We start from the raw sequence: 13,843 nt of genomic DNA, 5'->3' as shown, positions 1-13,843 counted from the left end.
AAAACTACAATAGCATATTTACAGATGAAACTGACCTGCACTTGAAACCAGCAGTCCTAGTTTTGCTTCTCTGCTCCACCTGTGCGCTTCCACAGTCCACTCCATTCTCTCTCTCTCTCTCTCGCGCGCGCGTTGATTACTCTGATCTGATCCAAACCGTTCGGCGGAGGCGCGGAGAGCGCGCGAGCGAAGCATTGCCAGTCACGACTAACCGATTCATGATTTATTAGATTTCATTGTCGAATGGCGAATTCGGAAAGCATCGCTTTAATACATTCGGCAGGCAATTATACAATAATAATATTAAAATAGCGGGCCAAATCGGCTGCCAGGCCACCGGGAATTGTCCCGGTTCTCCCGATGGCCAGTCCGCGCCTGATTTCCACAGACACGCAGAACGTGCAGGATTCATATATTGTCTTTATGAGGCTTAATATTCTCAGACACTAGTCCATATCGCGTTTTGATTCAAGTGTACTGACCTACTTTTGATTTATTCGTCCAAAATGTGGCATATTCCGTCCGCGTTAGGCTATAGGACTTCCGTTTTTATCACTGGATTCTAAACATTTATTTTGTAATTAAATTACGTAACGCCGTTACATGTAACTAGTTACTCCCCAACACTGGTTGTCACTAAATAAAGTATTTATAAATAAAAATAAGTAATTGTTCCACCCTTTTTAATTTGACAGCAAGATCCTCCAATCACACAGCTCCAAATACACCCCATGCGTGGCGTTTTCAGGAAGTGATACTAAATGGAATTTCTGCCTTTCCCCCCACGTGAGCCTCCATCGAAGCACCACGCGCAGCAGGACCGAGCCGGCTGCTAACGGTCGGTCAGTACATCACGTCACTGAGAAGCAGCGGCGGCCGAGCTCTGGACCACAACGTAACTGCCGTACGGACGCGGCGGAGCGGATAATTGTAGTCTGTGAGTACGTTGCAGTAATGTCCGATAACGAAATTGCTTCGAGAAAACGGACCACGTGTTAAAAATAAGATGAAGTGCAGAAGGGTGGTTTCGCGCAAGCGGCGCGTGGCGTGGATGTTCTCGGGCGCGGGAGGGCCGTTTAGCGAGTTAGCGCGTCCAACTATAGTCGCGCTTTTCTCTTCTACTCACAATAAACCTCCTTTAATCAAATCAAACTTCTGTCTTATACCCGGTCGGTCTTTCAGGATTTAAATAGTGAATGATCCGCCCTGAAAAAAACTGCTAATTCAAGCTCTTCGCGCTAGCAGGCTAAAGTTGGATTCTCTTTCTCAGCAGGTCCAGACAGCGCGAGGAAGATGGCGGACGACCCCAGCGCAGCGGACAGGAACGTGGAAATTTGGAAGATTAAGAAGTTGATCAAAAGCCTTGAGGCGGCTAGAGGGTGAGGATCCTCAAGATTTGTTTACAGGTGTTGAATGACAAACAGTAGCACCTCTGATGTGTGATTCGTTTTGTTGTTTGGGGACCACATGCTAACCAGCTTGCCAACAGCTGTTGGAGAGAACAGCACGGTGGACGGAGAACGAGACCGCGCACTGTATAGGTCTTTATTTCGATAATAGTGTTGGTTGAAGGATAAAGAGCGGGAAATGTTATATGGTGTCGTTTGAAATGTGAAGCACCTTCCAGACGACGCCTTAAAGAAAGGTTGGTTGAGGCGACGTGTGTTAAATGAGTGAAACCATGCTAAATATGCTACATGTTTTGTTTCTCTTGTAGTATTTTTAAACGTCATATTAATATCACGGTGTAGTAACATTGTTGTAGTTGAATATTGTCTCATTGTCTAATGGCTTAATAAAACCAGTCGCCTTTGTTAAAGATATAATTCACCCCAAAAATGAATTTTCTGTCTTTTTCTGACAGCCATGTTGATTTAAACCCTCTTTTTTCTTTTTCTTTCAGTGGCACTCCTTTTGTTCCCTCTTTTTTTTCTTTTTTTACAGTGAAACTGAATGGTTAAGCAGATTGACCGCCTCAGTCATCATTTTTTGGTTATGGAACAATGTAAATGAATTTAATGCTGACTCAAAAAATGTTTATAAACAGTTTAGTTGTATCATATATTGACTTGACACTTTAAAGAAAAGTCTCTTGAGCACCAAGCCAGCAATTATTTCTGAAGGATCATGTGGCATTGAAGACTGGAGTAATGGCTGCTGAATATTGAGCTTTTCATTAAAGGAATAAGTTATATTTTAAAATATATTTAATTAGAAAATACATTGTAAATCTGAAAATATTTCACAATATTACTGTTTTTACTGTGTTTTGATCAAATACATGCAGCCTTGGTGAGCATAAGAGACTTTTCAAAAACATAAAAAAAAAAAAATCTAAACTTAAACTGTAACTTGAACGTTAGTGTATGTTAATGAAAGTCTCAGCCTGCTTTTATATTGCTGTTATATTGTTTTCTCCTCAGAAATGGCACCAGTATGATTTCCCTCATCATCCCACCCAAGGATCAGATCTCGCGTGTTGCCAAGATGTTGGCCGACGAGTTCGGCACGGCTTCGAACATCAAGAGCAGAGTCAACAGACTCTCCGTGCTGGGAGCCATTACCTCAGTACAGCAGAGACTCAAACTCTACAACAAAGGTAAATGAGTGGGCTTAGCTTTATCTGAGGCTACGTCCACACGAAGCCAGAGCTTTCCCTATCCGATCTTCTTTTTTTTTCCCCCTCGTCTCAAGAAATACACAAAATCTTGTCCACAAGAAACCACAAAATGATGTAGTATACATGCCAGACCAGTATGTGGCGCTGTAATTCTGCCACAGAGATACACTAAAAACGGAGAAGACTTGGACTATGCGCTAGGGGTTGAACGACTTCTGATTTTTTGAAGTGAACTTTTATGTGATGAAATAGAAGTCGACTAGTCGCTGATGATGTCATTAATGAACAAATAAGCCTGGAGCTGTGATAAACACCTTGTGCACAGCTATGGCATATGACACAGTGCTGCCCACATGGCTGTTGCTCCTATAACAGCTCTTTTATCAGTTCTTTTGTCTTTGGGTCGTTATATTTCTCACAGATTTCTGCTCGTTCTAAATCAGATAGAGATAAAGTAGCACAGTAAAGATTACATTAATATGAATGCATTAGTGAGAGCGATTGCATGTGTGAATTAATTCTACCTGGCAGCATTTCTCTACTAGTAGTGAAGCTGTGGAATTTAGTGGATTTTTATCATTATAGGGTGGTTGTGTACACACACTGCCAACACACATTTATGTCCAAACACCTTGCAAAAGTGAATTTTGCATAATAGGTCCCCTTTAAGACAAAGGAAAATGATTTTCACAAGAAAAAACATTTAAATATGTCATTTTGATGATCAAAGATGAGTTTTAAAGGATACAATTTGACTACAGGGGGACTTTAATAAAAAGACAATCATTCAGTGTTTATTCATGTTTTTGTTGCCATTACGTGACGTAGCGGTGTCTGACTAGGGGCGAGACGTGGGCTGATGACGTCACCGTTTCAGAAAATATACGGATTCGCTGTCCACACGAAAACACAAGGGCGCGTTTTCAAATTTATCCACTCTGGGACTCTGTTTCATTCTCCCAAAACGCCGGATCCGTGTGGACGAAATGCCTATACGATACAAAATGTATGCATATACAGCTAAACGCGTCTCCGTGTGGACGGGGCCTAAGACAGTGGTTCTCAAACCTCTCCATGAAGTACCCCCAGCACTGCACATTTTGTATGTCTCCCTATATCTGACAAACCCACTTCAGATCTTGCAGTCTCCACTAATGAGCTGATGAGTTGAATCAGGTGTGATAGATGAGGGAGACATACAAAATGTGCAGGGCTGGGGGTACTCCAGGACAGGTTTGAGAACCACTGATCTAAGATATTTCACAGCCATTTAACCTCTCAGAAGATTGAATTTTATTGTACTTGGTATGTTTGTCTTTTCCAAAATGGTGCCGTTTAAATATTAAACTGGCAGTTCATACATATTTGCCGTGTATGTTTGGGTACGATTGGGCATTGTTCCTGATTTAATCTTTTCAATAGGTGTGGTCTCTCCTGATCCCCCTCCCATAAGTCTTATATTTATCTTGCAGTGCCTCCTAATGGCCTGGTGGTGTATTGTGGCACCATAGTGACAGAGGAAGGCAAAGAGAAGAAAGTAAACATTGATTTTGAGCCTTTTAAACCAATCAACACATCCTTGTATTTATGTGACAACAAGTTCCATACTGAGGTAAGGTCTATCTATCTATCTATTAGGGTTGTAACGGTACGTGTTTTCGTACCAAACAGTTCACGGGGTAAATTCCAAATGGAAGTGATCATCCCTATGCCCTACTCCCTTCAAAGGGCAGAGCCCTTGGAGTGGAGACTTTGTGCGTGCCATTATGTAGCCATTTGGAATGCACTTGGCAAAGGGAGCGACGGTAATTTCCTCATCTTCAGCTGGCATGTTCCCATGACAACGTAGCACGGTGTCAGTCAGCAGATGTCACTGTTTTAATGGCATAAATACAATATACTGTCTTTTTACGCGTTGCGTTGCATCGCGCTGCGTAAACATAAAACCATGTCTGCATTTGTGATCGGAGAAATGACAAACAACAAGCCCTACTCTACACTGCCCAAAAAACTTGCTTTAAATATAAAAAATATAAAAACTATTTAAATATAAAAAACGTACTTACAGTCCGTGAGTCAGAACAGCCGGCATTGTAGTCTAATCTACCAGGATCAGTAAACATCTGAATATTTGGGTTGAAGTGTTCCGGCGATCGACAGCGCAATTTCCTCAGCAACCAGCACGGATCAGCTCCAGGCATGACGAAGCAGATATCGTCCTCTTTTGGAAGGCCAAACAAAGTAGTTTCGCTTTCACAAAGAAACACTTCACGACATGGCGGCGGCAACAACAATACTACAGCGAGAATAAAAGTCACGCCACCTTTCTTTGCGTGAACATTTGGGCGGCGTTATGCAAATCTTGGGCGTGTTAGAACGAGCCGTTTTAGGTAGGTGTGGCTGACTCTTAACTTTTGTAAAGAATATCTCTTTGGATTTGAGACTTTAGTCTTTGCAACTTTACAGATCTTCTTTATGCACCAAGAGCTTGTAACACTCCAAAGAGAAAGGAAAAATTGGTCGCATCATATGGCCCCTTTAAGCAAAAATATCACGGTATTGTTGTTACAGCTCTAAAATGTTATTTTTTAAATGACTGGGTAAAAAAAAAACTTTCCGCTGAACACAATATATTTTGTTTTTGAGCAACATACAGAATATTAGGAACAGTAGAATTTGTTTATTTTTTCTTTGATTTGTTTCCTAAAGAAAATAAAAATAAAGACTGAAATCTTAGGTTTATTTAACCTAAATCTGTAATTACAGTTATTTAATTTTAGTTATATCATTCATATACATATTTATATAATTTCATATCATTTAGTTATATCATTTCATATATATAATTTGATTAAATAATAACCCAATTTGAAGCAAAATCAGAATGTTCTGACTAGTTTTGTGAAATTATACTACATGCCTGAATGAAACAAACAGCAGACGAGCTGAATGATATGCAGATTCACTCTCTGACAGCAGGAGGCGCTTCTGGAACACTAGATACAGCGTTTCCTTGGTTACCGCTGTAAACAAAGCAGGGCGCTGAAACACTGCTTTAATATGAACTATACAGAGACGAGATGAAAAGAAAATACCACTTAAACTTTTCTGAAGACAGTCTGTTCCCCTCCGAAACACATTCATATAAACCGCCAAATCAATATTGAGGATTTTCTTCCAATAATTCGTGCATCATGAACAGTGATCTGCCTGCTACGGTGTTTTTCTCTCTGCGTCTGTCTTCAGCGTCTCTGGCCTATGTTAACGGGCATTTACAGACTTCATATTTTCACATAAATGACATTTTGGAAAATGATTGCATTGCAACGCAGTTTGTGCAAGTCCAGAACAGAGACGAGCTGCAATAAGAAAAAACGGCTGGTTGCCGATCGCGTAAGTTCCAGGGGAAGCTCCTTAAGTTCGGCCATCCTACACACACGTGACCAGTGTTGGGGGTAACGCATTACAAGTAACGCGAGTTACGTAATCAGATTACTTTTTTCAAGTAACTAGTAAAGTAACGCATTACTTTTATAATATACAAGAAAATATCGGAGGTACTTTTTCAAATAAGTAACGCCAGTTACTTTTTTTTTCCCATTTATTGATTGAAAGCTCTCCTGTCCCCTTGTTGAGAGAAATCGGGAGTAAGATGTTACTTTGAGTGAGATGAATTAATGCACGTTCACATTTATTGTAGAACTACTCACAAAAAAACAAAACAGATTTAGTTTTCCTCAAAATTAATAAAAACAGTTAAAAGCAACTCAGAATATGACTCAAAGCTGCAATAATTAAATGTTAAATAATACAAATGTCCTTTATGTATTTAATCTCATTTTATTAACCAATTTGCTGCTGACCTTTGATGATCCAATTCAACCATACTAATAAGCAAAAATTACACAATATAAACTAACATTTCTTCTTTTTTTATTGCTGAAGAGCAAATAAAATTCAACAAACTTTCTTCTTCTGCATTCTACTGTACAGACGTGAATTTACATTTCCTTCATCCTGAGGCTTTTGGTGTGAAAGGGCTTTTACATTTGCCAAAAATAGAACTTTTTATTTTAAAAGCAAGCCCAGCCCAGATTTAAGAAGTAACGCAAAAGTAACGTAATGCATTACTTTCAATAAAAAGTAACTAAGTAACGTAATTAGTTACTTTTTTAGGAAGTAACGCAATATTGTAATGCATTACTTTTAAAAGTAACTTTCCCCAACACTGCACGTGACTGACTGCTCGCACCAACAGGAGGAGGAGGGTCGTGTTACTCTCTACACTGCACTCAACCTGAGGGATTCCTGCACTTTTCAGTCTTTGAGGAGACATGAAAAACAGCGCATACCGCAGGAACGGTATAACGGAAAATATTACTGGTTTTGAAACCCTGACATTTTCAAATCGCGGTATACCTTGAAACCGGTAATCAGCCCATGCCTATTGTTAGCATAACTGTTGCAAATAAACATACATTTTATATTTTAAAAAGTTACATATATAGCATATTTTAAAAACTTTTTAAAATATAAAATGTATGTTTTTTGCAACAGTTATGCTAATAACAATAAAGACTTTTATGCCATTAAAACAGCGACATCTGCTGACTGACACTGTGCTGCGTTGTCATGGTAACATGCCAGCTGAAGGTAATGAGGAAATTACGTCGCTCCCTTTGCCAAGTGCATTCCAAATGACTACATAATGGCACGCATGTGCCCTGCTCATTCCAAAGTCTCCACTCCAAGGGCTCTGCCCTTCGAAGGGAGTAGGGAATAGGGATGATCACTTGCATTTGAAATTTATACCCTGTGAACCGCTCTGTATGAAAACACGTACCGTTACATCCTATGTATCTATCTAAAACATTGTAACACTTAATATAATTTTTATATCCACAGGCTCTAACAGCTCTGTTGTCAGACGACAGCAAGTTCGGCTTCATTGTGATTGATGGTAGTTTTGTGACATAAACCTGGGCTTTGGTGTTTTTTGTTTTTTTTTCTGGTGTGGTGACCTTTGTCTCTGATTTCAGGCCGATACTTTGATGAGATCAGTCAGGACACAGGGAAGTATTGTTTTGGAGTTGAAGACACACTCAAAGCGCTGGAGATGGGAGCGGTGGAGATTCTTATAGTTTACGAGAACCTGGACACTATGCGTTATGTCCTACGCTGTCATGGAGAAAATACTACACCAGAAAATGGTATACACACCCTAAAGTCTCATACGCACAATTTCACATTAGCAAAATATAAAAGAAGTTCGGCTTCATTGTGATTGATGGTAGTGGCGCCCTGTTTGGGACTTTACAAGGCAACGCAAGGGAGGTGTTGCACAAATTTACTGTGGACCTGCCCAAAAAACACGGTAAACATCTTCAAATCGCTTGCTGTGGCTATTTTCGTTCTTTGTAGAATTTAGTATTTACACGTTTGTTTCCTTTAACTCTAGGTAGAGGAGGACAGTCTGCTCTTCGATTTGCACGTTTGAGGATGGAGAAGAGACATAACTATGTGCGTAAGGTAGCAGAGACGGCGGTGCAACTCTTCGTGTCCAATGACAAGGTCAACGTGGCAGGAAAGTTGGAATCAGATGAAAAGATACTCTATCTGACACCGGAACAGGAGAAGGACAAGTCTCATTTCACTGACAAGGAGGTAAGTGAAACCACGTCAACCAAATTAAGATTACATAAGATTCAGCAGATCTTATTTATTGTGGAATGTAATGAAGCTCCAATGGCTGTAACTCCTTCCCCCGAATGACTTTCTTGTGGCGTTAAGTGCCATACTCAAACAACCAATGATGTTCTCATGGCCTGAAATCAGATCAGCAGCCTATAGGTTTGAAACACTTGATCTTTAGGCTATCATCAGCCCATTAGTACCAAGCTCATTGCAGTTCTGTTTTGATTTATCAGAATCATACATTGCAGGTCCTAAGACTGCATTGAATATCTAGGATTCAAATGTCAAATGCTTAAAAATAGAGATCTGAAATTAGTCCTTTATGATCCAGATGTTCTTGGATCTTTTTGGATCATCCTCAAATCCTGGTGAGGAACATGATCTTCAGGTTTCACACAATCTCGTGGAGTTCATGCAGCTGTTTGAGGATGGAGAAGAGACATAACTATGTGCGTAAGGTAGCAGAGACGGCTGTGCAACTCTTCGTGTCCAATGACAAGGTCAACGTGGCAGGACTGGTTCTTGCCGGATCTGCCGACTTCAAGACGGAGCTCAGCCAGTCAGACATGTTTGATCCGGTATGTTCTCTTTGCAGCAAATTATTTGCAATCTTAATTCATCATTCTGCTTGTTTTATGATTTGGTTCTTCTGCACATGTAGAGGTTACAAGCGAAGGTTCTGAAGCTGGTTGACATATCGTATGGAGGAGAGAACGGTTTCAACCAGGCCATTGAGCTTTCAGCAGAAGTGCTGTCCAATGTCAAGTTCATCCAAGAAAAGAAACTAATAGGTAGTTAATTTACAGGCTTTAGAAAGGCAGTGGACATGCTGGATACATTTTTTGTTGCATAAAACACTGGGCTTTCAGTAGTTTTATAAATAAATATATATTTATTTATTTTTTATTTATTTTTTATTTTTTTATATATATATTTCTCATGGCCTGAAATCAGATCAGCAGCCTATAGGTTTGAAACACTTGATCTTTAGGCTATCATCAGCCCATTAGTACCAAGCTCATTGCAGTTCTGTTTTGATTTATCAGAATCATACATTGCAGGTCCTAAGACTGCATTGAATATCTAGGATTCAAATGTCAAATGCTTAAAAATAGAGATCTGAAATTAGTCCTTTATGATCCAGATGTTCTTGGATCTTTTTGGATCATCCTCAAATCCTGGTGAGGAACATGATCTTCAGGTTTCACACAATCTCGTGGAGTTCATGCAGCTCATTAAAGGAGTAGTTCACTTCCAGAATGAAAATTCTGTCATCATTTACTCATCCTCCACTTGTTCCAAACCTGTATGAGTTTCTTTCTTCTGTTGAACACAAAAGAAGATATTTAGAAAAATGTTAGTATCTGAACAGTTGATGGGCACCAAACATGTTTTAATCATCTGAAGAAACTTTTTCCATTATAAAGAACTTTTTGTGCATTGGAATTGTTCCATGGATCTTGAAGAAGGTTCTTGTAACCATTGATGCCAATAAAGAACCTTTATTTTTAGTGTAGAGCATTCTGAATTTTTGTTAAATTCAACATTTCCTTTTTTGTTTTGCTTAGAATTTCTAAAGTAGAAAAAAATTCATTGCTAAGAGATTGCACCTTTTGCATTATGCTTGCTTTTCACTTTAGCCAATGTATGGTTCAGGCAGGAGGTGTATAATGTTAACAGTACCGTATGTGCTTGTTTTAGACTGGTCAGGAGCATGAGCTGATTGAGAGCATGCCGCTGCTAGAGTGGTTCGCCAACAACTACAAGAAGTTTGGGGCCACGCTGGAAATCGTTACAGACAAAAGCCAGGAGGGTTCACAGTTTGTGAAAGGCTTTGGAGGCATCGGTGGTAAGTGCTTTCTACAGATTACGATTTGTAGGGAAATGGAAAGATATTGTTATATCAATATCTGCAATCAATATCTTTTTCTTTTACTTCAGGAATCTTGCGGTACCGGGTGGACTTCCAAGGCATGGAATACCAGGGAGGTGATGATGAGTTCTTTGATTTAGATGACTACTAGGTAGTCGGGACTGACACAAAATTCAAATACAAGATTTTCCCCCTTCACCTACCCCGCAAACGGCAGGGGAGCGAAGGAGATCCAATCAGCAGGAGGGAGAATAAGAATTTGAGAGGATGGCGGATGGTCTGTGTGTCCCTGGCTTTAGAATACAGCGACTCCATCTCTGGACTGGAAGAGACTGAGTTTTCTCCTCTTCACTAATTACCAGGTCATCGCAACAGCATGGCCATGGCCCGTCTGCCTGTACGCGGACATCGCCCATTTGCCGCACGTTTTGTTTATTTGACAGCCAATGGGAGAATTCGACACAAGCCTACATTCTCCGCCTCCTTTCGTGACGCGTTGTGTCGCAGGGCGGGGTTTCCATTTTCACTGCGAGTTTCGGGGAACAAACATGGAGCCGGAGATGGAGGACAAAACCTTAGAGCTGATGGTGAGTACTCGGGTGTGCTTTGAAAATCATTTTGTAGTATGTTCGCAAGTGTTTAGAAATCCATATTAGCGGTTATAAGGGCAGCCTGGTTGAATATAACCAGCTTGTGGAGTGGGTTGGGATCGTCTGAGTTGAGAGGAGAAGGAGGGGTGAGGAGAACGAGCGAGCGACCGAGAGAGAAATGGCTGGCTCGGCTGACAGGGAGGGCCCTGCTGTGTATCGCTGGCTCACTTAGTCGTTTTCACGTCTCTTGCTTGTTTCTTCCCCTTGAAACAACAGCTGAGACGTTAATAGACAAGGCGAACAGTTGTTCTCGGTGGGAACTCGGGATATTTATTGAGCTAGTCGTGAAGGCGGAGGAAGGGAAGCTGCCGCGGCATCGTGGTGAGTCCGACTCTCATCGACTTTAGCCGGTGCCTTGAGCTTCACTGCGGCGCCTCTGCGCCACTCAATCCTGCCTATAATTTGGTTCCACAGACGAGTTGTGGTTCATATAAAGTCTCAGAACACTTAACTATGTTTTAAAGTGTTTAAAATATTCATGTCTCATTAACAATAACGCAACATTTACTTCTCAGGGCACATTTTAACTGGACTTTAAAGCTGCGTAATAGGAAGTAAACGCTTGTGTTGTCAATTTCAAATGACGTTTCTGAGCCGAACGATGAGCGAATATACAAATATCGTCAACTAATACAACAATCGTGTTTGGATGAGTGAATATTTGTGTTTTTGTAACCACACACTTTTTTTTTGTGAAATACAAACGTTCATTGTTGATGTGAAAGCAGCATTTATAGCAAGCGGCTAGGTGGCTAACCACATCAAACCATTAGCCTACGCGAACTAATTACGATATTTTCTTATTAAACGCACTGTTTTTTCTTTCACACTTTTCTGAACAGTAATTCTGTGAAAGACTTACAATAAAAATAAGCTAAATTCCTCAAAAATGATCTTTTACTACTTAAACACGCAGCTTTTGATATAATTTTTTTAAACTTGATTTGCATGTGCAGTCTCATTATTAATTTTGAATATAATATTGCTATTCTTAATTTGAAACATTTTTATAGTATCTTTAAAAATAAAAGTGTATGACTTGTTTAAATGTGCTCTTAATTAATAAGGCTGTGTCTGAATCAATATCTCTCCTAGTCAATACAATAACATTATAGAATCAGTTTTGCAGAGTGGATTTGCTTCTTGTTGCCATGGATACTGTGAAAAGGGTAGGAGTGAAGGCACTCGAGTTTGTCTGCTTGTATTGTGAAGCTTGTGGAAGATAGATAAATGGCTTTTGCTTGTAGATGATAAGCAATGTGGATTTGTGTATAGACTGCAGAGCAGTGTTGCCAATTTAGCAATTTTGTAGCTAGATGTAGCGACTTCCCCACCCCTTTTGAGACTTTTTTTTTCTTTCAAAAGTTTAGGGACAAATATAGCAACTTCTTGGACAAACCTTATCCAAGTTCTCATGTTGCCCGCTGATCTATATTCATCTTTATATAGATCAGTGAATTTGCCATTATAATGTAATCTAGTGACATTTAGCTACCAGTTTTAGCTACTTTCAATTGAAAGCAGTTGGCAACACTGATCCAGAGGCTCATAATAAATCTACACTTCCTGCTCTGCTGGTGGTTTGAAATGATTAATCCCAGACTTTGTCATCATTATTTGTTTTTCAGGTTGTTTCATTTAGTCTAACTTACTAAAGTACTAAAAGCAACTACAGCTAAAACTGAAATAACTAAAACTTTGTAGAAAAAAATAATAAAAATGAAAACGACACTCAAACACATGCTAAAATGTTAACAAAAATTAATAAAGAAGAAAAAAAAACTTTTATATTAATAAAAAAGTCTAATACTCTCTCAGTGTTGCTTAAAAAACACTGGTGTCAGTGTCTAGCTTCAGTATCTCTTTATTTAGTCCAGAGAGCCTAAGTTTCTAAAGAGTTCGGCTGGTATTAATGGTAAGAACCGTGATTACGAATGAAAGCAGGTGCTGAGTTGTGGATATTAAGAGCAACGATATGGATGGCATCATCGCTATCGTGGCTGTATTTGGGATGTAAGCATATCCTTGTGGTGGCCTTGGCTAGGGGACAGCTGTTGACACGTTACCCAAACGCCTGCATGCCCTGCCCGATCCCACATCTTTGCCGCATGCTGATGGAGAATATGTCCAATTATTCAGCACACAGATCGTAGGCTGGTGTTCAGTCCTTTCATCTGCTTTCCAAGAAACAATGCAATGTGATTATGAACGTATACGAGCAGATGATGAAAGGGTCGTCTTGTGTAGGTTATGAATATGAGTGGTTCTGATTGATATTGTGGTCCTTTCTTTGAATTTGTTATTTAGTTTCATTTAAAGCAGACATTACTATTGATTTATAAAAAAAATAATAATAATATGCTATTTCTTTTGCAGAACATCTCTGTCATGGACTCGCAGACTGCAGACCGCTCCCCAAAGATCACAGTGATTAAGGTGAGGTGGGCGAGCTGTACCTCAGTGAAGTGCGTCAAAGTCTGATAAAATAATAAACAGATACAACAATAAGGATCTGTTGAGTAGCCTCTCCCGGACTATGCAGGATGTTCTATATTGAAGTACTGTTGACTTAGGGGTTTGTTGTAGGGCACGGCCTAATCTGCGCCTGGAAAATCTCAGTGTCCATTTCCGCAGACTTTTATTTAATTTTTTCTGTATTTAGGTTTCCTCTTGCATTTTTTTTAGATGTCCTGGATAATTACATTGGCCCCAACTTATCTGGACACTTGCACTACTATTTGGTGTGGGCTAGATTTTGTAATGTTTTTGAAGTCTGTTGTGCTCAGCTTGGTTTCATTTATTTGATCAAAAATACAGTAAAACGGTAATAATGTGATCCTTCAGAAATCATTCTAATATGCTGCTTTGCTGCTCAATAAACATTTCTGATTATTATCAGTGCTAAAACAGTTGTGCTGCCTGATATTTTTGTGGAAACTGTGAAACGGTGAAAGTTTGGGGTAGGTAAGATTCAATAAAATAAATAACAATAAAATAGTAAACAAG

General features: G+C 39.6%; 2 protein-coding genes across 3 annotated transcripts in view; both read left to right on the top strand.

Annotated features, from left to right (window-relative positions):
* Positions 1-743: 743 nt before the first annotated feature.
* On the top strand, positions 744-10,418 carry LOC107688357 (eukaryotic peptide chain release factor subunit 1). The gene is made up of 12 exons (XM_016486006.1): positions 744-937; positions 1,271-1,379; positions 2,424-2,599; positions 4,093-4,232; positions 7,526-7,580; positions 7,911-7,994; positions 8,079-8,118; positions 8,742-8,892; positions 8,976-9,105; positions 9,955-9,959; positions 10,016-10,163; positions 10,256-10,418. The coding sequence occupies exons 2-12, from the start codon at positions 1,294-1,296 to the stop codon at positions 10,336-10,338; spliced, it is 1,098 nt and encodes a 365-aa protein (XP_016341492.1). The 5' UTR covers positions 744-937; positions 1,271-1,293; the 3' UTR covers positions 10,339-10,418.
* Positions 10,419-10,669: 251 nt separating this feature from the next.
* Positions 10,670-13,843, top strand: part of LOC107687420 (F-box/WD repeat-containing protein 11) — a 14,000-nt gene continuing 10,826 nt past the window's right edge. For both annotated transcript variants that reach the window (XM_016484769.1, XM_016484762.1), the window contains exons 1-2: positions 10,670-10,774; positions 13,214-13,273. In XM_016484769.1, coding sequence (XP_016340255.1) covers positions 10,736-10,774; positions 13,214-13,273 — 99 coding nt within the window. In that variant the 5' untranslated portion in view covers positions 10,670-10,735. The remainder of the gene's footprint in view (positions 10,775-13,213; positions 13,274-13,843) is intronic.

This window comes from Sinocyclocheilus anshuiensis, unplaced genomic scaffold (assembly GCF_001515605.1).
Source record: "Sinocyclocheilus anshuiensis isolate Anshui unplaced genomic scaffold, SAMN03320099.WGS_v1.1 scaffold205, whole genome shotgun sequence".
In the NCBI taxonomy this organism is placed as follows: domain Eukaryota; kingdom Metazoa; phylum Chordata; class Actinopteri; order Cypriniformes; family Cyprinidae; genus Sinocyclocheilus; species Sinocyclocheilus anshuiensis.
Note: the sequence above shows the minus strand (reverse complement) of the source record. Positions and strands in the feature narration are given on the sequence as shown.